The sequence below is a fragment of the Plectropomus leopardus genome, chromosome 18 (genome assembly GCF_008729295.1).
Source record: "Plectropomus leopardus isolate mb chromosome 18, YSFRI_Pleo_2.0, whole genome shotgun sequence".
Classification (NCBI taxonomy): Eukaryota; Metazoa; Chordata; class Actinopteri; order Perciformes; family Serranidae; genus Plectropomus; species Plectropomus leopardus.
Window position 1 is genome coordinate 23,160,807 of NC_056480.1, and position 26,250 is coordinate 23,187,056.

Below are 26,250 nucleotides of genomic sequence, written 5' to 3' on the forward strand. Positions count from 1 at the left end.
GCTGCCTTGTCTGACTTTTTCTTCTTCCTTTATGACAGCCTCTAGTACAGACACAAACATCACCTGTCACTCCCAAGACATTTTTACGTTACAGATGCACCAGTTATCTGACCACGGCACACACACTTTTTAATACATACGCCATATTTCACAAGAGTCCTTGCATGCAAGTTGGCATCAGCAAAGTGATATTTTTGCAGGGATAAATGTGGGGCAGTAAATAGTAGCGGTTTGTACACCAATAACAATAGAGCAGAAATAATGCTCATATATGGAAGTCACTTTGTAAGTATATATAGTGTAATTTTGAAAGCCTGTTATGATTAGTCTCTATCTGTTAATGGTTTTAAACCTTTTTAATGTAACCTACTGTATTCAAAAGTCATAACTAAGGCAAACAATACATTCAATACATTTATACATGGGAGAAAATGCTGTTGGTAAAAAATAAGACACTTCCATTATTCACGAGGGTAGATGGAGTAATAAAGGAGGCATGTCATAACTTAAAGCACTGGCTAGGGACTTGGATTGTTTTATTTGGAATTACGGGAAACAACTTCAGATGACTTTTATGTATTAATGATTAAAATATTGCCAAAATGACACCATTAATGATGGCCAAAACTGTAAAAACATTAAAAAAAATAATAATTTAATTTCCAAATTTCCAATGGCCTTTGGACATGTGTGGCAAACACTTCTGTCAGGAAAAAAACACAACCAAATCTAATTTCTAAAATATTGCTATTTCATCAAAATTACATGTCATTTCAAATTTGGCCAAAAATTATCAATTTGCATTAAATTAACCAGCATGCATAACAGTGAAAAAAACAAGGCTTTTTTCCAACTCCAGGATTTTGTCATAAGTTTTTCACTTAAAAACATCAATGAGTAGGTTTTTAAAATCTATACACTAATTTATGGTGCAGGGAGGGTCATGCATTTCAAGTTGCTCAGGGAGGCTCAAAGACCAATATTTGCAGCTTTGGGGAGGGTAAGCCCCCCCTTAGAAAAAAAAAGAAGTCAAACCCCAGCCATCACCTTCCTCTCATAAATAACCAACAGTCCCTTAGTGAGCCACAATAGTACTCCAGGAGCTGGATAAGTTGACTAAATATGTTGAAAAGAGTACTTTGGGACAGGGTTTTTTGTGAGGAAAAAATGTTGCTAGTAGGTGGAAACCTGCTAACTTTAAAAGATGAATTGCTTCGCTTTTATGTTATATGCAAGATAGTCTATTTTATTACCTGAAAGTGTCCGGACACGCGTCTGCTGTTTCCACCCTGAACTCCGAGTCTGTTATCAAACTATGGACATTTTTGTACGAATTTTCTAAAAGTTTCTAAACTTAAATGATGGTCTGCCTCTCCTCACGGTCAGTTAGCTAAGGATAGCTAACGGTTAGCTGTCAGAGGTTCCGAGTGAGAAGGTCGGTGGTGTTTTGCTTATGAGCGTTTCTTCTTGGCTTTAGCGCCTGAAAGCTAACATTTCCCTGTCCCAGCAAGTGGAAAGAATCATAAACTTTCCGAAAAGTATTGAACCATCTGTGTTCTTATATAACAGTTTTCATTTTCCTACCTGGTATGGTGTGTTCTGTTTCCTGGACAGGGACTAATTTCACGCAGGTGTGGAAGAGTATTTAAGAAGCAGAGGTTCTCCGGAAGTTAGCCGGTTCGAAACCCGCTAAACGCAAACAAATCTGTCCATGTTTGATACAGAACATTTTGCTACATTGTGTCTGCATAATACAGTATAATCAACAGAATTTAATCTTTTAAAATTGTCCAAAAATCACACATTTTTGGACAAATCATGCGAAATGTATTATCATTACATTTGTATGCTGTGTTTTTAAACAATATTTTCAGAATCTAAATACGCACTGAACACAAAGATATCCAAGCATGCTGTATACATTATATATTCTGTTATACATTCACATACACCTGTATATAAAGCAACATGTTACATTAGTCATTATACATTATTCCATCAACCTCTGCACCTGCACACTTTTTTTCTGACTGTTTACAATGCTATTGTGTTATATAGTATACTTTTTCATATATTTTAGCCAGAAGGTTAGCTTTGCCCTTTGACAAATACCGTCTGTGCACAGGTCTAATTTTTGCTCTTTACTCCTAGCTTTGTATATTAACTTAAAGCATCTCACCACCCCCAGTCATCTATGTAAACTACAGATAATGACTGGAGACGTGCCTTTGTCATGCTGCCCATCAAAAAACAAAACTGAATTTAGCCAACAAACATTTTAGTGTAAATAGGCTTTTTCATACAGGGGGCATTTATTTTATCAGTTGTAAGGACACTGCAGTCTACTATTAGGTTAATTGTTCTGTCTACTGTATTACAATAATGCATGTTAATTCATTTCGATACATGTAAAGTCACTGCTAAAACATTTCCAGCACATCAAATTTCACATTAAATGCAATCATCAGTTTTTTTTAACAACTCATCAAAGCCTGCAGATGGTGCTGCCTTACCAGTAAAACACAGGCTGGTGCAAGTTTATAGCACTAGAGACTCCATGTACTGTGAGATTATGAAAAAATATGATGGAGGGAAAGAAAAGAGACGATGATTTTTGTATGACCTACCTGCTGGATTTTATCCAATATAACATTTGCTGATTTTTACATCCTTTTCATTATAGTCTACAGCTGCACTGCTGGAGCCGTCATTGGTAATCGCTGTTAATCATATGCTCAACACACTCGAGCATCCGTTTATTAATTTTCTTGACAACAGAGATGTTTTATTTTGTAGTTTTTTTGCGACACTGTCAGTATCTGTCATTCCACTATAATTATCTATGAATCATATAAACTCATGTTTTACACATATCGGGCAGCATGTCATTTTAAAGCCTTTATGTAGCCTTTAGCAAATTGACCTGTATTTAAAGAGACTGCTACGACCGGCAGCCGAGAAACTAGCTGCAGTGTAACCAATTGGGGCAATTATGCACTGTCAATTTACCATCAATTTACCCAAAACTGTCAGCGACCGACGGAAAGTACATAAGTCAAGGAAATCACCGCTGTGAGGAAGCGTCTAAGTTTCCGTAGTGTAGTGGTTATCACGTTCGCCTCACACGCGAAAGGTCCCCGGTTCGAAACCGGGCGGAAACATTGTTTTCAAATATTTTACATGTGCCTTTACTCGATAATTTACTATAATAATTAATGATATTTTCGTTAGTATTGTGACAGTGAGTACCTACGTCTCTCAGCAGCAGAGCACTTCCCCTTCACAGCAAATCACTGGAGCTGAACGGAATTCTCTTCACTGTGCTTTATTAACACAGGAATATCAATGTGCTCATCTATACCGTCCTTGGTGGGCCTATAAATAAAAATGTCAGACATACTGATGAAAAAATATCAAAACATTAATCATTTAAAAGTGTTAAAAATAAATGATATAAAGGATAGAAGAATTTCTGACATCTGATATATGTATGTATGTATCTTGGGCTGTTTGTAAGTGAAGGCTACACACACACACACAATCACACACACACACACACACGCACACATGCGCGTGCACACACACACACACACACACATACACAAAGCCTGGAATACATAGCTTTGTTTCTACCATGATATTTTGGATCGAGGATGCCTCTGATTAATGACCTGTCTCTTTGCAGATGTTTAATTAGCGTTGAAAGTTCTTACCTAATGGTTTCCTGTCAGAAACATATGGCACCATACAAAAAAAGCTTGTGTGATACTCTTTTCCTCTTACGTTGACAAAATTGCCTGATTTTGTCATTATAACATTGTCAGCATGTTTAGAGTTGAAATATGATAATAATAGGAAGTACCTTACATGTCCTTTTTTAGTCGAGATTAGAAAAAAACATTAATCATTTTTATATAGCTGATTGAAGGGATTCTTAACTTGTTTTGCCCGGGGGCCATTTTTGCAAAATGACCAAAGCCAGGGGCCAGTTAATAAACAAAAATTAATAGTACATACAACTGTATATTAAATGAATAATCACAATCCTTAACTGTCACTGATCTTCAAATTTGCCTTACAGGTGATGGTTCTGCTGTAACCATGAGCATGATTTTCTTCACTGAAGGCCGGTTTCCATTCTATGTTTATGCAAAAAAGTGATATTGTCGATAAAACACAATTGCAAAATGACTGCGTCTTCTCTGAGTGATGATATGTGACTTCTCTTGCGATATTATGTGACTCCTCCTATGGCAATAACATTCCAAGAAGCATGGCGATGGATCTTCAAAACATCAGCAGGTTTATTTTTATTGCAGCCACCACACTGTCCGTCATTATTTTCAATCGAAGGCGATGTAGGTGTGTTATGCAAGCAATAATGAAAAGGCAAGCCCCTTATACGTGGGGACAGCCACGTATGAGGGATTTCTTGGACTTAACAATAAGCCATTGTTAACAGTTGTTAACAATTGCAATTGTTGACTCAGCAGTAACACCTCTTGTAGCGCCTGCTGCATCATGCCTGAGGGAGCCAGTTCCTATTGACAAGCACATACCCATAGCATCATGAGACCTATAAAAGCAAAGGGTTTCCAGTGCAGTTTTGCAAAATATGGCTTTTTCGAATCGTCTGAAATACCACCACATGCATGCGTTTTTTTGTGATAAATGGGAGGTTTTCTTTTCATTGACTTGTTTGCACAATTTGAGAGTTAATGGAAACTCACCTCGTGTAGCCCCCATACAATCAGATCAGTTTGTCTCTGCTTTGCCTCAAATATACCTCAAAAGTAGTAGTTTTGACAAAATAATCTAAACTCAGGGTCGACACAGAATGCCAGTTTTTAATTGTATGGGCTGATACTTTGTTCTTGACATAAAATGGTAGGCCAACTTACTGACCAACATTGCCATCTCTTGAGCCACAGGCCAAGGCAAAAAATGAAGAAACAGATACTATGCCCAAGGTTTGAAATTAGCACCAGGCACCAGCCAAATGCTGGTAACATATGCAAGTACCTGCTGAATCACCAGCGAAAAAAAAAAAAAGGTAATCTATTGATTGGCTGGCGATTGAATCCACCTGTCACTGTGTGAACCACTTAATTTCCAACCCTGAAAATGCCCCAGCATTGGGCAGTTAGTAGTAACAGCAGGAGCAGCACTTTATAAGTATACTTGAGGCAAAGACATAGCATCAGTATTACTTGTAGTGGTGCTCATAGTGTTTTATTATCCTGGGTCTCAGGGAGGCATTTTAGTCTCCTGCAAGGACCCAAATACTGTTAAGAGGCTTTTCCAAAGAAAAAAAATGCACAGAAAAACACTTTGCACTGGCATTTGAAATCCCGAACTGTAGATTAGCAATGATTAGCTGCTCCAAGGCCCAACATTTGTAAGTGTGCTGACAGCAGCCTGGTACTAACATGTCATTTTCATGGGCAAAGGCTTTATGTGGGCAGAACCATTAAAGCGTGGCATTAGAGTGTCCCGAGGGATCCGCTTTGCTCCAGTGATTTCTTATTCACACGAGGGCTGAGGGCAGGCTACCACGGACACTGGCTGCTTCACTGCGCCTAATGTGCTCCACTTTGTACTGCCTGGCATGGAGGCACTTACTCAAGCTTCACTGACAAATTACACATGAGCATGTTGCCCCTCATCATGGACCTAAAGTCAGGTCTGCACACTGACAGCTGCTCCAGAGGTTTAGGAATTTAGTGAGATACATTCTGACTGGAGCTGCTTGAAATGTCCACGAGTTGGCGGGGTGCTACCACCGAGCATGCTGGGGGCAAATTTTTTGAACTCTTGAACCTTTCTGCCCTCTTTTAGTTTTGTTCATTGAAATACTAATACTTCATTGAAATACTAACACTTCATTTCTCACTAATGCAGGACTGGGAACATAATCCAAATTGACTGTTAAAATGAACGTGAAAACACCATATTTTATTGATTAACATTCAAGCACTTCCTATTGCATTTACTTCAAATGTACTCCACCATAAACCCATAATACCCATTATTGTATGTTTAACACTTTGAAGCATGGAGCGAGATCTTCTTTTCTTGTGCTGATTTCAGATACCTTTCACAAGAATTTAAATACAAATGGACTGGACTGCGATGACACCACGTGGCTCATCATCAGTCCCTGTTCAGCTCCGCTTTCATTCCCTCTAGCTTAACCTCCTCCATTGCATTTCACCTCTCAACCACTGTCATGCTTGTTTTTAAACAAACCCCTTAGTACTACGGTTTCTAAATAAACTTGAAATTGCTGCCCACAGATGTCATGGTAGATATGACCAACTCGCTGCATTTGATTGTACTCACTGTTTGTTTGATGATCCAGGGTGCTTCGGGTGTCCATTGATTTGCAGGACATATGGAGAGTTGCTGGATGAGACTAAACTGATTGGTCTGATTGTCGCGTCAAAACCAAATAAAATCCTTAACAAACATTACCCCAAAATGAACAGGCCTTTACGAAAACAAAGTTCAAATCAATGGAGCGACGAATTCATCAAACATGACTAAAATTTAACCAAACACTGAAGACTGGTTTTCTCTTGGTGTCTTCCTTGCTCAACAAATTTAGCACACCTGCCTTTAATGAGAGGATACTGAGATGGCAGGTGAGGTGATGCCTTCAAGTGACTCAAAAAAGGGAAATAATAAGGGCTAATACCAGCTCTAAACAGGCCCAAAGTATGTTGAGGGCACATTGGGTGCATTCACACCTGCACTTAGAGCTGTCCAAAACTGTGAAAACAAGACCCAAGTTGTAATTTAGCTGAATTATCCTTCAAAGTAGAGGCTTGTACCATTTGTTCTGCTTCTGAATTGCTTGTCCTACAACAAAATACTGATCAATAAAGTACTTGAGAGTCTGTGTCACATTTTAAAACCCTAAACAGCTTTTAATTGCACAGTGTGGACTAAAATGTGACAACGTAACAAAGGAAGCATGATTCAGAACTTCAACACACCCATCATTTAGACCAGCTGGAGCAGCTTTCAGCAGCTTCTACCTCTGCCTTGTCTTTTGTATTCTGCACACACTAATTACTTTGTCATTTACAAACAAATGCCACTTAGAAACTAGACTCTGTATAATGGGATTGATTGGAATACCATATTCCTTCAACCCACCCATTGCTCTGAGCAGACTTCTTTTATTATTTCTAACCTTTCCTGGAAGTTATGTTTTTGGTGCAGTGACACCACTGATTCACCAACACAAGCTTTAATTTGTCTTAAATGAAATACAGGAAAGAACAGTCTTTGATCATAAGAAAATAAGAAATGACCCTACAGAGCAGAGTTACTGTACATAGATGCACTTTCTTGAAACAGATACTGAACAGAGATGCAATCAGGAAATTATCCGTCCATCATCGTGACTTTGCACCTTCAACACATAACAGACATTATTAACCTGTACAAAAATGTTAGCAATTAAAAACAGTAAAGGTAGAGTGAACATTTAGAGAAAATCTCATCAGAAAAACAGGTAAGTGGATCAACATAAAGGAGCTGTCTTTAACAGTGGAACTACATGTCATTTCTGGTCATGCTCAGGGCATCTTCCAGGGGAACAAAGCCATGTTCACATCAGCCACTTGTCCTTCTCCTTGTTGAAGTTTTCGGCCCACTGGCGCGTAAGCTCTAAGTAGTGATCTGGCCGGTTGGGTTGGTAGTCAAGGTACAAACGAGTTACTGTTTTCTTGGGTACAGCCTTCTCTATCTGCGTGCCTTCGTGCCATTGGTTAAAAGAAGTAATGGTGACGATTTCTGGTCTGACAGACAAAGCCGCCTGCAAGGATGTGTCGTAGTAACGTCCGTTAACACGGTTCCTAGTGTTGTGGTTGTTCCACGGCCGAACAGCTGTGTCCACATACCCCGGCCCGACGCTGGGAATAAAGAGCAGATTGTTTGCATCACAGAAGGCCTTGATGGCTTTCCAGTTCTGGTGGGATGAGCCAAAGGAGAAGCCGTTAGAGGCAAAGTAGGTGTATATGCCATCAAAGCCGCTAGCTAGGATGTCATGTTTGTGGCGCTCCTCCACAATGAGGGCAACAAAAACGCCATCGTAAGGCGTGCCTCTGATGCTGTGGGAACCTTTAGCTGTCAGAAGCTCTGCCCAGGACTCTGGTGGTGTTAGGTAGGAGTCATAGACATAAAACAGAGGCAGGACTCGCCCTGTGCTGGACCTGAATCTGTAGAAGGCGCCATGCTTTCCATACCTGAGGAAAATAAGAGAGGGAGAATTTCAAGCTGTTATAATATGCACTGAAAAGCATTTTTAAAGCAAATACAATTAGTTTTTTTGCGATTATAAGGGTGGCAGTGTGCACTGCTGGCTGTCTGTGCATTTTGTAACTACTACTTGGGGGAAATATCTGAATTCTTCACATAGTGGCTTTTTTTAAATGTATTTTTTTGGCGCTTTGAGCACCACAAGCCGAGTGCCATCTAGTTCCATTTTATTGGAGAGAATGCAGACATCTCTATGGCTGATATCTCAAATGCTCAGCAACTTACATCAAAAGAATCTACACAGATAAACCGCACTCCTGGTAAGAGGAAAAATATGCATTTTTCTATTTTGGGGTGAACTGTCCCTTTATGCTAAAAAGCTCATGGGCATCATTATGACCCAGTGTCAGTGGGTTAGCGAGGCTAAAGGCCAGGGCAACCAATCCTCTTATCAGTGGTCTTGTTTGATTGCAACTAAAGCTAATGTTTCAAATGTCATGGTGCTAAAATGCCACACGTAGCATCTTTAATACGGCTAAGATTTCTCAGGTTGTGTCAGACATCCAGATATACTTATGCTTTACTGAAACCGTCATCTTTTTTCCTTGTGTTTCCATTTTTGTTTCATTTTATACAGATGGTCAGCACAGCAGGTTTCTGAAAACATTGGCAGCAATTTAAAGTCCAGAAATCGGATTTGACTCGAGGCTCTCGAGGCTGAGCTTTGATTTTACTCCAGTCTTGTATCATTACTCTTTATTTTTGTTCCTAGCCACAGTGTGAGACCATGGGCTTCTTTTTTTTTAAATCAGACTACTACTGAATATCTTATTAGATGAAACACTGTCTGATTAGCCTCACAGGTTTTCGCCACATCTCTGTCTTTAAGCTAACATGTTTCATACGTTTTCTGATTTCTAGAAAAAGCTGAATATCATCAAATGTTTTGAGACAGTCGGGTCCCCTCTGGCACACATTCAGACTGGTCGAGGTCAGAGCAAAAGCTACCTGCCGATCCACTGCAGCAGGATCACAGGGGAGACATCTATATTTAACAACCTGTTCCTCATCAACTTCTATCAGGCCTCATGTTTCAACAGATCGCTAACATCAGAGCTCCCGTCTTTGGTCGGGGGAAAGGAAACAAATCTGGCGCACAGAAAAGTGGGCGTATCAAAAAAAGAACTCACTTGTCAATAATGTATTTGATGTTGTCATGCATGCTCTGGTCCGTCCGTCCTTTGTATGGCTGTATGTGAAAGGCCACCTGTGCAAAACACAATTTAAACACAGATGTCAGCAAAAAGTTCATAAAAACTTAATTATACAAAAACCTGAAATTTAAGGTGTTATGCAGTGAATTCGATAAAAATGGAAAATACTCAGTTAAAGACTAACCTGTTTTGCCACTGTTATCTAACTTACAGATCAGTTTTTGAAGCAAAAAAAGAGATATGCGATACAACCCTGTGCCAGTAAAAGCTCCAAAGTGTGTGGGTGAAAAAGTATGACCCTGAATACATTAAATTTGGGATTCCTAACGGCAGGCAGTGATACTGTGCCAGAAGCACAGTGTGCTGAACGTAGTGACATCCTGTCAAATGAGGCGCTAAAATCCTCGAAGCTCCAGAGACACTTAAACACAAAGCAGCTGGGATGTGTTGGAAGGCCAAAAAAATATTTCCTAAGAAAAAAGGACGGGCTTCAGGCATAACAGAAAGTCACCGCAACATTAACAGCTGACAGAGATATAACACACATTTACAGCCCTGTTTCTTTCTTCTTATTATGTTTTTGTTTTGTGTTTTGGCATTTATTTTAGGAGGTTGCTTCTCTGAATTTTTGTGACAACCAAGAGTGTGCCTTAGCTATTTGAAACCTGAGCAAGTTTGTTTGATTTCTTTCAAAAACATGGGGAGAATTCAATGAACAACTCAACAGCACATGTCCACAAAAATTTGCCAAAAAAAGTTACTAGAAAATTACCTTTTTTTTCTTTTTTCTTCCTCTCTTTTTTAAAACTACTTAAGAAAAAATCTGGTCACCTTTTGTTAATTTCTTGCTGTTTGTGGTGCATGTCTTGCCTAGTTGGTCATTCCCTTTTCTCCCCATGTTTTAGACAGAAATGGAACCAATTTGCGCCGGCCTCAAATGGTACAAATGAAAGGGGTCTAAATGCAGCGCAAGAAAACTGATGTCAGTCCAGATATAAAAAAGGTTGAGACCTACTGTGTTTAAGTACCGAGTGCAGATAACTCGTCCTAATTCACAGTAAGCCAAAAATGATGTGTATTTAACATGGCTGCGGTCCTGACCTGAGGCCTTTACCAAGAAGTGAGATTAATGGATTAGCCAGCTATCATTGGACTCAACACAGGGTTTCCTGTTAACTTCGGAGAATCGGACCAAAACCTGTCATCAGCCTGCCAACTGACCAATCAAATCACTGGAAAAAACGGCATCATTATTCCTGACAGGGACTTAAAGACGGACTTTATATTAAAGTAACCGGTGAGAGCTTTTGACATTTTTCCTAGCTGCTTCAGGTTTTTAATGTGTCCATTTTAGTTTTAAAAACCCAGCTCCCAACAAACATGGTCCTGTCTGACTGTTTGATGGATCACTACAGTAAATATATAATGATTACAGCAGCATTGGACTTGAGCACAGATTCTTTCATTCTTGACTGTTTTCTTGACAATGTCGATGCTTTTTACACTCGTATTGCATCACTGCAGCTCAGAATAGCGACTTTGCAATGATAATTGGAAATAAGAACTAAACCTTCTGTTGTTTTTTATTAGAGAAAAAAATCAACACACTTTGTTCCCACATTGTTATTATGAATGCAATATTTTCATCAGCAAAACTTCATCAGGCACTTTTCCTCTCCTCTCTTCTTTTCTTTGTGTTACATTTGAACAGTTTTATATGTATAACATATCCATTATTGTTTGTTTGTCAAAAGGCAAAAAAATCAATAAATTCTCAGCGTACACTGAAGACATATATCATCATTCATAGATATTTATATCCTTAGAGGGAGGGACATCAAATCATTTTTAAGTACTGGGGATAGATTTATGGCTTTTATTTATTTATTTTGGGGTTCAGTCCTGCATGCATGACAATAGTGAAATAGTCAACTTCAATTTTAACTTTTAAGTTTCATTACTAAAGGGGACATTTCTGAAATATAATATCCCCTGATATGTACATAACGAATGGTTCCTTAAAATACATATATCTTTTATAGTAATGACAGAAAAAGGCCATGTTACCATTAGGACAGGTCTCAAAGGAAACGGACACAAGACAGCGACAAGTCCAAGTTAAAAAGGTGGCCTGGAAACTGGACTCTGTTACCAAAACCACACATACACAGTGGCAATTTCTCAATGTAAGCTCCATTACAATTGTTTCCTATGAAGTAGCTTTCAAAGGGTTTATTTTAGAACGTGTTTTGCAAGGACATCTTGAATTATGCATAAAACATCCTGGTACTTTGTGTTTGTTCACACATTTTCACATTGCATGGACTGTGATGAAACAAGGTGTTACTGAGTGTAAAAAAACAAGGGAGCATTTTGCTGTCTACATGCATGATTGACAACATTTTGACCACAAAGACATGATCATTAGATAGAGGACACGTGTTGAGACACATTTCTCTGACTACAAATGGTCATTAATGGTTGAATTGTTGTCAATCACGTCCATGTGGAATGGATGAGGAACTGGGAACAAGATAGTGTGCTTTGTATTTTTTTGTGTGGATAATTGTCGCCCAGCACCCACTGTGGATGTGTGTGTTCCTCTTGATGATTGACAGAGGAAATGTGTGATAAGCTTTAATAGCCTCTCTGCAGTGGGCTCCTGTTTATACACAGAGAAAACCTTCCTTTGCTTTTATGAAACATTTCCCTGCTGCTCAGTGGTGTGCAAATACTGCAGGACTGACTCATCTGACCTTTTATTGGGAACCGTTCTTCTTTAGATAAGTATTATTGAAGGATTAAGGCTGTGTTCTAGCCCTGAGATCTAATGTCAACATGATAGGATACACTGAGAACACTGCAGCGCTCATTAAACATTTCTCTACAGCACCAAACACTCAAACACTCCCATTCCTGTCAGCAGGAGAAAATGTTGGCATTGTATGTTTCCGCAGACCATGGATACATTAAACTCTAAATACGAGTGCTGACATTAGGGGTTGGAGGGGATGGGAGATGGTGAGATGCCTGCGAAAGCTGCAGACAAAGAGACCAACAAAACTCGCTATTTTTTAGCAAGTCAGCTGTTGCTGAATTTACTTTATAGGCATTAAACACACGTTTTTAACAACCTCTCACTGTGTTTTCACCAGGGACAGTGCCATAAAAAGTGACAGACATCACTCCGTTTCCTGATGGGACATAGCCACAAAAAGTGGTTGTTGTTCTTTTCTGAGAGATCGCAGTATTTTATTTTTTTTAAATCAAGACATTACGGCATTTGTTGCCAGGGTAGCGCCACATAAAGTGGTTGTTTTTTTTACAGAGACCTCTCCTGCTTTTTCTGGTGGAATAGTGTTGCAAGCAGTGGTTGTTCTTTTTACCAGGATATCACTGCATATCTTGCTGGGATAGTGCTACCAAAACCAGACACTCTTCGATCAATAATCACACAGTTTTTGTGCCTAAACCTGACTATTTATTTACCACAACACTGCTGAAACTTAAATACACCTAAAGATTCAAAGCCATATAATAATGGACAAATGTTACGTATTTGCAGAAACATACAATGCCAACATAAAAGTGTGCAAAAATTCCTAACATTTTACAAAAGGTGTAATATTTTACAATTGCAAATATAACGATCACTGCAGCTCCTTTTGTCTTTGTGTCTTTTCCTACTAATTGCTACAGATCCAGTGAATAAGCGGAGACTTTTGTGCACTCCTTTTTTCCTGATAAATGGTATAAAAATAATCCTCCATTGGGGAGGCACCTCAGTCCAATAGCCCATCAGTCATCAAAGAGAAAGAGGGCAGGCAAACAGTGGCCTTTTTCCTCTAGTTTAAAGATAGGAGGAGACAGGATGGCAGACAGAAGCTAACTTTAGCCTGCAGGATGCTGAGGATTTCTTGAAAATTGAGCTAAGAGGGAGCAGGAGGAGGAGGAGGAGGAGTAGAGAACAAAAGAAGCAGATGCTCACCATCCCCACAGGCTTGTCCTGCATTGTCGTCTCATCTGTCAGCATGTTCAGGTGAAACAGGATGACGTCTATTCCACTGACCCGAGTGTTTCAGAAACCCATTTTTAGCTACTTCTCAGTAATATCTTCAGAGTATCTGCACAGTCTTTTTTTTTAGATTTAAATGAGATTCAGACTGTGTTTTAGTTCATTTTTTAAATGGACTAAATTTTTAAAAATCACTAAAACTAGAGATATGAGACTGGTTTGAGTGGTTTTGGAGGCTGAGTGATTGATGCCCTCTGTCATTCAAGAAAAACTATGGTATGCTTGTTTTCTTCAGTCACAAAGGGAGGGAAAAAAGGATCTACTGCAGCTCAGTGGCAAACAGTAAAGCATTGACAGAGCTGTCGAGCCACAAACACGGAGCGCTCGACGCCCACTCCATCTTTCAAAAGAGGCTGCAAGGTCTTCCGAAACAGTTTCCATGGCAACACGGCGGTGTTTGGCGCCCGGGCTCGAGCTTGTCAGCTGTCTCGGCTGGTTGGAAATCATGAAAGGCCAGCGAGGTAAGACGCTGCTCAATCTGTTCCTGTTTGGCTGAATAAAGCGCGGACGGATGCGGATGAAAAGTGTTTTGTTTGCTTAGATCTCTTCGTGTAGTGCCAGGCCGACAGAGTCTCGTATTTACGTTCAGGGCCTCAGGTGTATCGACACCACTGCCGCAACAAACAAGGCCTCCCGAACAGTTCTCAACAATGTTTGACTTTTCTTCAGATGATGACAAACTCTAACCTGGAGCAAAGTTATTTCATCATGTTGGTGTGTGCTACATTAAATCAGCTAGTTATGTAAACTGAGATGATAAACTCAAAAGTGCAGATGGAAAATACAGTTATGAGGAGAAAACATTAGTCTGTGTGTGACAACTTTTCTTCTTGAGGTCTCAATATGGCAGAGAGTGTAACCCGAAATGATCTCAGTGTGTTCTAAGTCTACTACACACGACACATTTATACCTTCCATCGAATCTGTGATGCTTTCTATCCCAAAAACCCAAGAGAAGCAACACAGACACTACGTCGGCGAAATAAGGTTTTCTCTGGACAATTTGAGGACTCTTTTTAAGGCCGGGAACATTTTCTCATTATAACTCTATGCTGTCATAATGAGACAATTTTGTCATTATAATAGGTCTGCTTATAATTACAGCTAAGTGCTTTAAAGAGTTATATGCTGCTCTCCAGCCTCCTACACAATTTTAAAAAATCCTATTGGGAGTGTTGAGGAAGTGGCGCAAGATGATGAGACTGTGTGAGGTGTAAGGAGTCACTAGCAAGCAATTATGTTAAGTCTGACTATCTCTAATCTTTGGTATTAATTAGAGGTCGTAACGGGTATACCTGGACCCTATGTGACCTGAAACCCAACGCAGGACTTGTACGGGTTTTAGGTCCACAATTCATCATGGTCAAACGGGTCTGTGTCAAGTCCTTTTCTATTTACAGATCTCTGAACAAATTTCCTAATTCCTTTAGTATTCAGGTCTGTTATTTCAGACCCATGAAAACCTCTCGCATAAAATTGTATTTTCAAACTGAACTCCAGTTTCAATTCTTGAAAAACAACATTTAGCTTTTATCTGCATTGCTGCCATCATTAAAGCAACTGATAAAATCTCTCACATATAAAGTATAAGAATAATTTTTTTGTGAGTTTAATCTCTTTAGCTGTATTTTCAATATTTTTGGGGAAACATCTGGTATATTGGTCAACGATAGCCTTTTTACATATGCAGCAAACAAAGAGAGAGATTGCATTTCTGGTCATCTGATGAATCTAAGTCCAATATTCTTTTTTTTTTTTTTTTTAATAATCATACTTTATTTTATTTTCAGAATTGTAACTCAACAATGCAACCATACATCATCCGACATTGGTCTGAGCTAGGAGAGAAGACTTAAATAAAGTAGAAAGAGAGCGAAAGAAAAGAGAGAGAGAAAAGATAAAAAACAATGAAATAAACAATAGTAATAATAAAAACTTATATAGAGTAATATTAATTAAAAAAAAAAAATAATAATAAAAAGAAAAAGAGATCAACAACTTATCAACAAATGAAAATACGTGTGTCCCTGTACCTGTTAATGAGTATTTCTTATTTCTGAATCATTCTGTTTGGAAGCTTCTAAGCCAGTATTTCCCCTCTGGATAATTTCACTTAGATCCTTAGGCAGGTAGTCTATTAGAGGTTGCCATATGTCCATAAAAGTGTCGTCATTTCCTTTTAATTTGGCACTTAGTCTCTCCATAGGAAAAACTCTAAAAATTTCTTTGTACCACTGAGTCACAGTGGGAGGTTTCTCACTGATCCAATTAAATAGTATACATTTCCTGGCCAGAAATAAGAGTTTATTGAGCAATTTTAATCTTTTCACATCCAAAACTCTATTTAAAGGTGGCAACCCCAATAGGAACTGGCCTGGATCTTTACAAATCTTGTGTTTGAATATTGCTGTCACTTCCTTAGATACACATGACCAGAACTTTGATATTCTTGGACAGTTCCAGAAGCAGTGTATATATGTCCCACTAGCTAATTTACATTTCAGGCACAATGGTGATCTATTAGGATCAATTTTGTTCATAGCATGAGGTGTCCTGTGTTGTCTATGAAGTATTTTATATTGCATTTCTTTAAATTTATTGCTGAGAAACAGAGAGTGGGTGGTCTGAATACATCCTTCCCAAGCATCTTCATCATATACACTTTGAATGTCCTCCTCCCATCGTTTAATAAGCCCATCAACATTGTGTTGGTTACAACTCTGAAGTCTATTATAAAAATGTGTGATAAGACCTTTATTCAATGTAAAATTAATTATGAGCTTATCAATTGGTCCCTTCAGTGTTTCTGCTTGAGTTGGGTTGAAATTTGTATTAATAAAGTGACGGACTTGAAGATAGGCAAAAAAATCTTTCTGTGGGAGTCCAAATCTGTTTTGTACTTGTGGGACGGACATGAGGACATTATTATCATCAAACAAATCTCCAACCACTCTTACTCCCCTTTCCTGCCAAGAGCGAAATACAACATTTTCAATGCCAGGTAAGAAGTCCCTGTAACCCACAAGTGGGGTCAGATAGGAAAAGGTACCCTTTCTACCAACAAACCTATGCATGTCGTGCCAGATCTTAATAGAGTTTTGGAGTATTTGATTGTCCCTTACTTTGGGCGGGGCAGTTTTTTTGCAAGAGAGTTCTCCTAGTAATCTAAATGGAGCACAAGCCCAAGATTCAGGTGGGTCCTCTATTCCCTTTAAATAGCAGTGAACCCAATCATAGATGGATCTGCCATGACAGGCCCAGTTGTATAATATAATATTAGGAAATGCTAGACCTCCATTATCTCTTGGAAGCTGTAAGGTTTTCATACTTAACCTGGATTTTTTCTTTTGCCAAATGAACTTTGAAAAATCCCTTTCAACCTCTCTTGCTACCTTTTTAGAAATATACAGAGGCAACATCTGCATGGGATAAAGTAACCGAGGCAGAACATTCATTTTTATTAAATTAATTCTGCCCATCCAAGAAATTGGCAAGTCTATCCATCTGTTAAGATCGCTCTTGATATCTTTATGTACAGTGTTAAAATTTCGTCTCAATAAATTATTAATATTCTGGGATACAAAAATGCCTAAATATGAGAATCCTGAAGCAGACCAAAGGAATGGAAAATTTGGTAAATTTGGCACATTATGACCATATCCGATTGGCATAGCCATTGACTTACTAAAATTAATCTTGTATCCAGAGAAAGATCCAAAGGTCTGGATGACAGACATCAGAGCTGGTATTGACTCTTCTGGGTTGGTGAGAAAAAGAATAACATCATCTGCATATAATGCAATCTTATATGATGTGGATTTAATTTGGAAACCCGTTATGCTGTTATGGCTTCTAATAGCCTCTGCCAGTGGCTCAATGACCAATGCAAAAATAAGTGGGGACAAGGGGTCCCCTTGCCGAGTGGATCTCCCTAACTTAAACTCCGATGATTTTGTACCATTTACAAGTACACTCGCTCTGGGTGAAAAATATATCAGCCTAATGAGTTTAATAAATCCCTCCCCCAGTCCGAATTTTTCCATGATGGTGAATAGATAAAGCCACTCCACGCGATCAAACGCCTTTTCGGCGTCAAGTAAAATAACGAGACCTTGTACCTGATTAGTATTTGCATATTGAATGATGTTAAGTAATTTTCTCATATTGGTATAAGAGTTCCTACTTTTAATGAATCCTGTCTGGTCCGATCCAATGAAGAGTGGCAGGTAGTTCTCAAGTCTTCTCGCTAATATTTTTGAGAAGATTTTACTGTCCACATTCATCAGGCTAATAGGGCGGTATGAGCTGCACTCATCAGGGGGTTTTCCCTTTCTAAGGATTAAAGATATATTGGCAGCGTACAAAGAGCATGGTAAGGAGCCTATCTCTATTGAATAAAGGTACATCTTGAGCAGAGGTTTATCTATGGAGTTTGCTAATTTTTTATAAAACTCTGGACCATAACCATCTGGTCCCGGAGCTTTTCCGTTCTGCATGGAATTGACTGCATTTTTCACCTCTTCTCTGGTTATCGGTCTTCCAAGTGCAGATTTATCTGCTTCTGATAAGGAGGGGAGGCTAAGCTTTTCTAGAAAACTCTGTATACACTGTGATGATGTAGTGGATTCTGAGGTATAAAGTTTTTCATAAAAGCTCTTCATTATCTCCACCATCTTTTGGGTCTCATAATGATTTTTCCCAGTTTCGTCCTTTAAGGATGAGATAGCCCTAACATCACGCCTACCAGCTGCTAAACGTGCAAGTAGTCGCCCTGGTTTGTCACCCATTTCAAATAGCCTATGTTTTGCATAAAAGATACTTGCTTCAGCCTTTTGCGTCAAAAGTTGGTTAAGAGCTGACCGTGTGGCTTCTGCTTTTTTTGACAGGGTTGCAGAGTAATTATCCTTTAGCTGTTTATCAAGATCACTCAATTGTTTCTCTAAATTCAGCTGCTCTCTCAAAGCTTCCCTTTTCCTGGCTGTGCTATATGAAATTATGACTCCTCTCAAGTAAGCCTTAAGTGTATCCCAAAGTATTGATGGATTGGTATCCTCATTATCATTAATTGAAAGGAAAATATTAATTTGTTCTTCCATAAAAGTCGTAAAGGAGGGATTATTAAAGAGTGAGGGATTTAATTGCCAGCAGTATGATGAGGGTTGGGGAGAGGGGGGAGAAACCACAATAGACACATCTGCATGGTCTGATAGTAGACGGGTACCTATAGTACATTCCTCCACTCTATCTAGCACCATCCTTGAAACAAAAAAATAATCTATTCGGGAAAAACTTTGGTGTGGGTGTGAAAAAAAGGTATAATCTCTCCCTCGAGGGTGGAGAATTCTCCAAGCATCAAACAACTGTAAGTCTACACATAGTTCTCCAGTGGCCCCCCTCATTTTAGATGTGGCTTTAGTCAGGGGGCTTTGGTCTACCTCAGGGTTCATAACACAGTTAAAGTCTCCTCCAAGGATACTGAATGTTGCAGACATTACAGAGGCATCAGCTAATAATTTAGAGTAGAATTCTTCTTGGTACACATTTGGAGCGTATGCACATCCAATCATTATATGCTCCCCATATAAGAATCCTGCAATAATCACATAACGGCCTTGACAATCTTTAACACACTTTTCTAAAGTAAACGGAGTATTTTTATTTATTAGGATGGCTACCCCTCTCTTTCTTGTAGAAAATGAAGAATAATAAATTTGTCCTACCCATTCTCTCCTAAGTTTTTCATGTTCATTGTTATCCAAATAGGTTTCTTGTAACAGGACTACGTTAGCTTTTCCTTTTTTTAGCAAGCATAATAGTTTCTTACGTTTCACAGCATTGTTTATTCCCTTTATGTTAAATGAAACATACTTAGTGGTGTTCATCGTTCTACCCAATTAGATGATTGACTATGAATGCATCTAGCTTTAAGGCAAAACTTGTAAAATAAGTAGTACAAGGGCACAAAAGGAGCAGGGGGAAAGAAAAGAAAAGAAAAAAAAAAGAGAAAAAAAAAAAAAAAGGGGGACCTAACTCACTCCCTTTAAACTTATCTTCAAAAAACACAAGTACTAGGAACACGTACTTGTCATTGAACACACTTATCTGGAACGAACATGTCCCTTTGGACTCAACATGAACTGTCCTCTCAAGAGGACAAAACAAAGGGTCCCTTGGAGCTGGGAGGAAACAAAACGCCTTGTGAGCACACTTGACCATGGTCCACAGTTATTCTCCGTGAAACGCAGCCGTCATGACACCCACTCACTCCCGACTGGAACCTCCACAATAAAGTCACCTTGTGTGTAGCCAGTATAATGCAAAGTCAACTTGTGTGTAGCAGCACATAGGGCGCTGTACGCATGGGGTGGCATATGAACTCATTTAACGGAGCCCCTATACATTAAACACAATGTTATATAACTTATTATAACATATTATAACTTTACTTATGCACCAAAACACCCCGATCTGTGTATGCTGCTGTAACTCTTCACAGTAGTCACGGAACCGCATCCATAGCTCCGATGATGTGTGCAGCTTCCTCAGCTGTGTTGAAGGAGAAATCCTTGTTGTTGCAGGTAAAGCGGAGGATCGCCGGGTACTGCATCCTGAACCTGATGTTCTTGGAGATCAGCTTTTGGCACACCTCGTTGAAACTCCTCCGTTGCTGCAAGACATTCTGCGGGATGTCTTGTCGAATGGAGATCCTGGCCCCTTCATATTCGAGCTTCTGTTTCGCACCAAGCGCTAATATCTTCATTTTATCTGCCGGATCCTGCCTTTCTTTGTTTCCAGGTGGAGGACTTTGGGCAGCCAGGTTTCAAAAAAATGCAGCGCATTGCTCCCTTCAATCCCCTCTTTGACGCCAAAGATCCTTATATTATCCCTGCGGGATCTTGCCTCCTGGTCATCCATGCGGTTACTGAGGGTAGCGAGTTTATTTTCCGTGTCTGCTAGCCTGCACTCCAAATCAGCAATGATGTCTTCAGCACTAGAAATGCGGTTTTCTGCCTCCTCAATACGCTGTGATTCACTTTCCAGCTTGGCTGCAATGATATCCAATTTGTTGGAAATCATGGACATCTTCTCTTCCACGATGGCTGCAACTTTAGCCGAAATCTCTGCCGTTACCGCAGCTACCAGGTTAGCTCCTGCTACTCCGCCATCTTTAGCAGTAGCTTCGCTGTCGACTTGCTGGCTAATATTTTTCTGGACCGGCGTCTTTGCGGTCTTGTTTGTCGGCATTTCTCGGCCCGAGATGTTCATCGACTAGTCACGTTTCAATATACTAAGTATGGCTACAAATATGACTCGTAAAATACAAGTTTGTGGATAGTTCAGCCGGGAGCTACGTGGCTTCGATCCTCTCAGTATGACGTCATCACCAGAACCCCCAATATTCTTTTTTTAATATCTGTTTTGGTCTCCACTCTCCAAAAATATCTGGCTTTAGCCATTTGGTGTTGGGAAGGCAGTGTACAGTAGGTGCACCACAGTTGTTATTGGTGAAAACAGCTGCCTGTTGCTGCTTGAATTGGACCAGACTGGACCAAAATAGTAAAGTTGTGGGCCAGAACAACAAAGCAGTGAGCCTGCAGATGCAAAAAAGCTCCGTAGAGCTGAGAGGAACAGCAGAGCTGGGTGATAATTCTCAAAAACCAATCACATTACATATAGTCAACTGATCCAGTATTCATATAAAAATATTGATTGGTTCAGCTATAATACTTAAATTGCGAGACTTGATAGCAATGAGAATCAGAAATATTTCTTAGCAACAACACATATATTGACTTTAAAGGGAATAAATGTCTTGATGAGTTAATTAAAATATTCAAATCTTATCGTTACCCCCACACAACTGTTATTAAGAGAGGACATTAATCATTAAAACAAGCATCCTTGTTATAATAAGAGTTTTGTTGTCGTAATGAGAGATTATGTCATGAGAACATGACACTTTTCTGCTCTACTAAAGTTTTAATTTGCATTTAATTAACATTTCACTAAGCAAGCAGGGTCAATCTATGCTTAATTAGTGAGGTTGGAGCGCTGGAGGGGATTATAGATCAGACAGTGTCCTCCTGTCTGTCATGTGTTGGTTTTAACTGATATCTGCAACACCAGCGGTCTGGTTTGGACTGAATTTGGAACAAGAATCTCCCTTCACATCTCATTTTGCTTTTGAATGTTGACAGAGAAACTCTTCCTACGTCGTAATCAGTATATCAAATGACACGCAAGGCACACACCAGATGACATTTGCGGAGAAAACGCACACACACACACACATGACTGCTCAAAAACACAGACTTCAGCCTGTATTTTGTCAGCGGCGGCTCTGGTGCACTGAAACACTGGAGCATTAGCCCTCAGGTCAGCTGTGCGATACACACTGTTGTGTAAGTCTGACTGAGACACACAGAGAGACCCAGTTCTCAGTCTAAGACTTCCATATAAGGAGCACGAAAGTAGTCTGAGGGAAAGCTCTTCTGTCCTCTTAATGCTGAATCTACAGTCTGTGCTCGGCTTGTTTTGCCACTGCCATCTCAAGCACCTTCAGCATCGTATGACTTTGTGGTATCTGACCCCTCAGTGCTAAAGTAGATACGACTTTGTTAGACGGACTACTGCATTAAAATAGACAATCTACCCTAAAGCACTTCAAGGCTTAAAAACAGGGATTGGCTCAGCCGGTCTGAGAGCGGAACATTTTCATCTCTCAACAACCTCCATATAACTGTAAATGTCAGGTTTTGAGGTCAGAGCATCAAAATTTTAGATGCCACTGGGACCCACTGGGTAGGTAAATTTCTTCACTGTCAGGAGCCTCAGTGGACCAGAATGCAATGCAGCTGCAAGACATGCTGCATTCTGAATAAAGGGCATGACACACTTTTTCTTATGTGGAAAGAGTGCTGTTTTATTAAGGACCCATCACACTATAGTTAGGTTCACATGTCCTGACTGCAGCCTTCGTTCTGAATCTTTGGGGACTTTATAAACTATCCATTTTTTAGAAAGTTTAGAGTGTGAAAAATCTTAAAACCAGTCTTTCCATTTCTTTCAAAGCTTCTGTGATGACCTAGGATGGATTACAGAATAGGCCACCCAGGCACAGGCTCAGGGGCCTAAAATATCAGTCCCTGACCTTCACTTGCAAAATGTTGGAAAAAAAATGAACAAATAGAAACTGGGGAGAGAGTCAAAAGACAACAAAGAGGAACAAAATAACAAAAAAACCCACCAAATTACCTCAAAGAGACACAGAACAACTACAAATAGACACAAAACTACTATAAGGAGAAACAAAATTATTTCAAAGAGAAACAAAAGACCAGATGACAAACTATAATCACCAAAAAAGACACAAGATTATCTCAACATCTGGTCACATAAAGAGCAACAAAAATGTTGGAAGCTTCAGTAAAAATAACCATGAGCAAACTTACAGTGTAATAATCATTCTTGCTGTAACTTCCTGATTTTGGCAATAGCCAACTATGACTTGTTGAAGCAGGCTCAATAGCAACATTTCTGCTTAAGTACATCTGTGTAAACCTTTAACTGGAAGTTTAACTTAATGCTGAGCTGAATAATCAAATTTCCATTTTTGACCAGTGGCAGTTGTCATAACTGTGCTGACTTTTGAGGAAATAAACAGCCAGGGAGTCGCCAAAATAGGTTACTTTTACATAACCTTGCTCTGCTAGAGTATAAACTGCTCCACTAAACAGACATGGATGGCAGACTGTAATAAAACAAGTGTCAAAAGTCCTGAAAAATAATGTGTTTTAAATCTTATATACACGATATAATAATGTTTTAAGTAATTCATTCAGTAAATCATCAGAAAGAAAAAACATACCGGTTGTCTCACCAGTTACCTTGATGCTGTGCCTGTGGGCGGCGTCCATGACAGCGGGAACCAGGTCCTCGGTGGGCTCCCCGTGGTCGTCCGCCATCCCGGGAGGATACCAGGACAACACCAGCACCCCTACAACAGCACAGGGTGGGAAGGAGGTCTGCTCTGAGTACAGTCAGGCGTAACATTTGAATGTAATGAAGAATGCTCATTAGCCTACATAGTATTGTTTTATTGGAGGATTGTGGTACATGCAGGAAATGTCAACTTTTTCAAAAGTAAATTGTGACCTCCAGTCAGTGTTCCTCTTTATGTGTAAAAAATGTATCTATATTTTTTGAAAGTATTATTCTATGAATGTGTACATCATTAAAGTGACTAAATAAAGTTAGAATCTAGCTAAATAGCAGCTAAACTGGTGAGCTGGATGGCTAAAGCTTTTTGAATGCAATGGTGTATGAGGAGGCTACATTTTAAAGTTCCTTTACAACTTAAAGGGGCTCTATGCTAAATTAAGAGTGTATGAATTGTCTGCACACAGCTCTCAACATGGAGGTGGCTGAGCTGGTGGTTAGCAGCTAATGGTGCTAACTCAATAAACAGCGCTCAACACTGGCAATAGTGCTGACAGAGCTAACAGTGTTAACCAGGGGATTACTAGAGGGTGGATACTACACCTCTGTGATAATGGTGTCCCCATATTAGTGGCCGGTAACTGACGTATGAGCACAGTGCAAAGCAGCAACGATGAGCTAGCCAGTGGAATACACACGTACTAATCACAACCTTAGAATTATAAAAGTTCTGTCCGCGAATTGAGAAGTTTTGAGATACTGAACTTCAGAGTTTTCCATTCCAAATAGCAGAAAGGATAAGAACCTTTTTTTCTGAATTCAAAAAAGTCCCCCCAAAATACATAGAACTGAAAAACACACCTGACATAATGCTAAGAGGTAGTCAGAGAATAAGAGTATATGAATTACTCAGTTTTAACAGAAATCACAGATAGAACCTTTTATTCTAAGGTGATGTAACATGCAGGCAGGGCGGACTAGCCACAACAAAAAACTGAGAAGCTCAGATTACAATAGGGACTTATTAGGGACCTGGAAGAGTGTCACCACTGTTGCCTAATGTAACAAGTGAAACACATAGAGCCCATGTTGCAAGAGTTACCTGCTGCAGCCGCCTCTATCTGGGCCATGTGTGACTCCAGCACCGTTGGGTCCCTGGAGCTGTAGGGTCCCAGCTCAGGGTAAAAACTTGATGCAATATCTTCCGGAGGCGTGTGCCTTCCTTGGGGATGACTGGCTGCGATCTTTGGGTCCCAGTGTGGCACCAGCACATGATCCCAGTGAATGTACTTGTTGTCCATGCTGGGAGCGCCGTACCACAGGTAGTAGAAGATGTGAACATCGTAAAATATGCTGTAGTCTCGATCCGATTTGGTGAAGACCACCTTGGTGTCACTGCTGCCCATGTGGAACTGGCCCGGCGACACCACCACGTCTTTGACATCCAGCCGCCTCCTGTCGGATCTCTCCCCGATGAAGTCCATGCCGGGGGCCAGATCCGAGAAGCCATCGCTAGGTTTCAGCGTCCTGAGCCCCATCATGGCCCCGAAAATGAAGAGCGTGAAGAGGAAAAGTGCCACGAGAGCTTTCCTGCGGAGCCGAGTCATTGTCGCTGTCCGTGGTGCTGCAGACAAACAGCCAGTAAGGTTCCTCTTAACTGCAGCTCATCAATGCAGGCATCGTATTTCAGCATGAAGTGGCGTCGAGCAGGTAAAATAAAAAGCGTTCAGTCACTGCAGCGGCTGGCGCATAATCTAGTCTGTTAAACGCACGACAAGCAAAGCAATCTCATTTCACTTCCATCATCACGACCTGAAGGCATCCGGCACTATAATGCTTCAATAAATCGCCTCCCGCTCGCATTCGCACAGCCGCGATGAGCACGTCGGGTTTTATTTTCCTCCATCCTTTGCCCTTCCGGAGAAAAGTGAAAAATCGATTTCATCGCTCAACAGTTCCCTCATGTCCCCGAGGAAGACACAAGCCAGACTGTTCACAGCGAGGCTCCTGTGGATAAAGCGAGTCTGGTCACCTCCGTGTTCCACCGTCCGTCTGCTTCTCCTCCTCCTGTCATCCCATCTTCAGCACAAAGGACCACATTTGCTTCTCGTGAAGAGCTCTGTCGTGTCGCTAGAAGAAGCACTGCATTAGAGAAACACTGTTTTTACAGAAGGTTTATGCTAGAATGGAACATTTGTTTCTGTGGTGCGAGCAGGAGGGAGGTGGGATTAACCTCAATCGAAACGACATGTATGAGGGGTGATTAATGCCACAAGATAAACAGGAGGAGGAGTTTGTTGGGCGTCATCTCTTAAATATTAAGAAGCATTTCTGTGTGGCCTATATTGGGAAAGTTAGAATGTCTAAATCATATCATATCATGGGAACACTAAATTTTACTTAACTAAGGTTCTGTTTGCAACATTTGGAGCACTTATACAACAGCAAACTACTACTTGCTATGTAAAGATATAGTGGAGTAATGACGTCCTGAGTAGAGAATGAAATCAGTCTACCTGCGTGTGTTGTAATCCAGTGTTTCTGTGTATTGTTGTGGAAAGTCGGTCCGCAGTGCTTACATGTTAGTGCATCTGTGTATTCCAGTGGCTGCTTGGCACTGAACTCATGCTGTGGTTAACGCCTATATCTGGAAGGCGTCACTGCAAAAGTGCAGTGCCTACCTTCCAGTTCCCCCGGTTAACAGCTCTGTCAGCACTGTTGCTGTAGTTTAGTGCCGTTTATGCGTTTATGGAG

At 40.1% G+C, this 26,250-nt stretch overlaps 1 protein-coding gene and 1 non-coding gene across 2 annotated transcripts; one reads left to right on the forward strand and one right to left on the reverse strand.

Moving 5' to 3' along the window:
* Positions 1-3,088: 3,088 nt before the first annotated feature.
* trnav-cac lies at positions 3,089-3,161 on the forward strand. The gene has a single exon. It is a non-coding gene; the product is annotated as a tRNA-Val (tRNA).
* A 4,332-nt stretch (positions 3,162-7,493) lies between these two features.
* maneal (mannosidase endo-alpha like) lies at positions 7,494-25,890 on the reverse strand. The gene is made up of 4 exons (XM_042506846.1): positions 24,599-25,890; positions 23,445-23,554; positions 9,459-9,535; positions 7,494-8,255 (listed from the first exon to the last, which is right to left on the reverse strand). The coding sequence occupies exons 1-4, from the start codon at positions 25,101-25,103 to the stop codon at positions 7,619-7,621; spliced, it is 1,329 nt and encodes a 442-aa protein (XP_042362780.1). The 5' UTR covers positions 25,104-25,890; the 3' UTR covers positions 7,494-7,618.
* Positions 25,891-26,250: the final 360 nt, after the last annotated feature.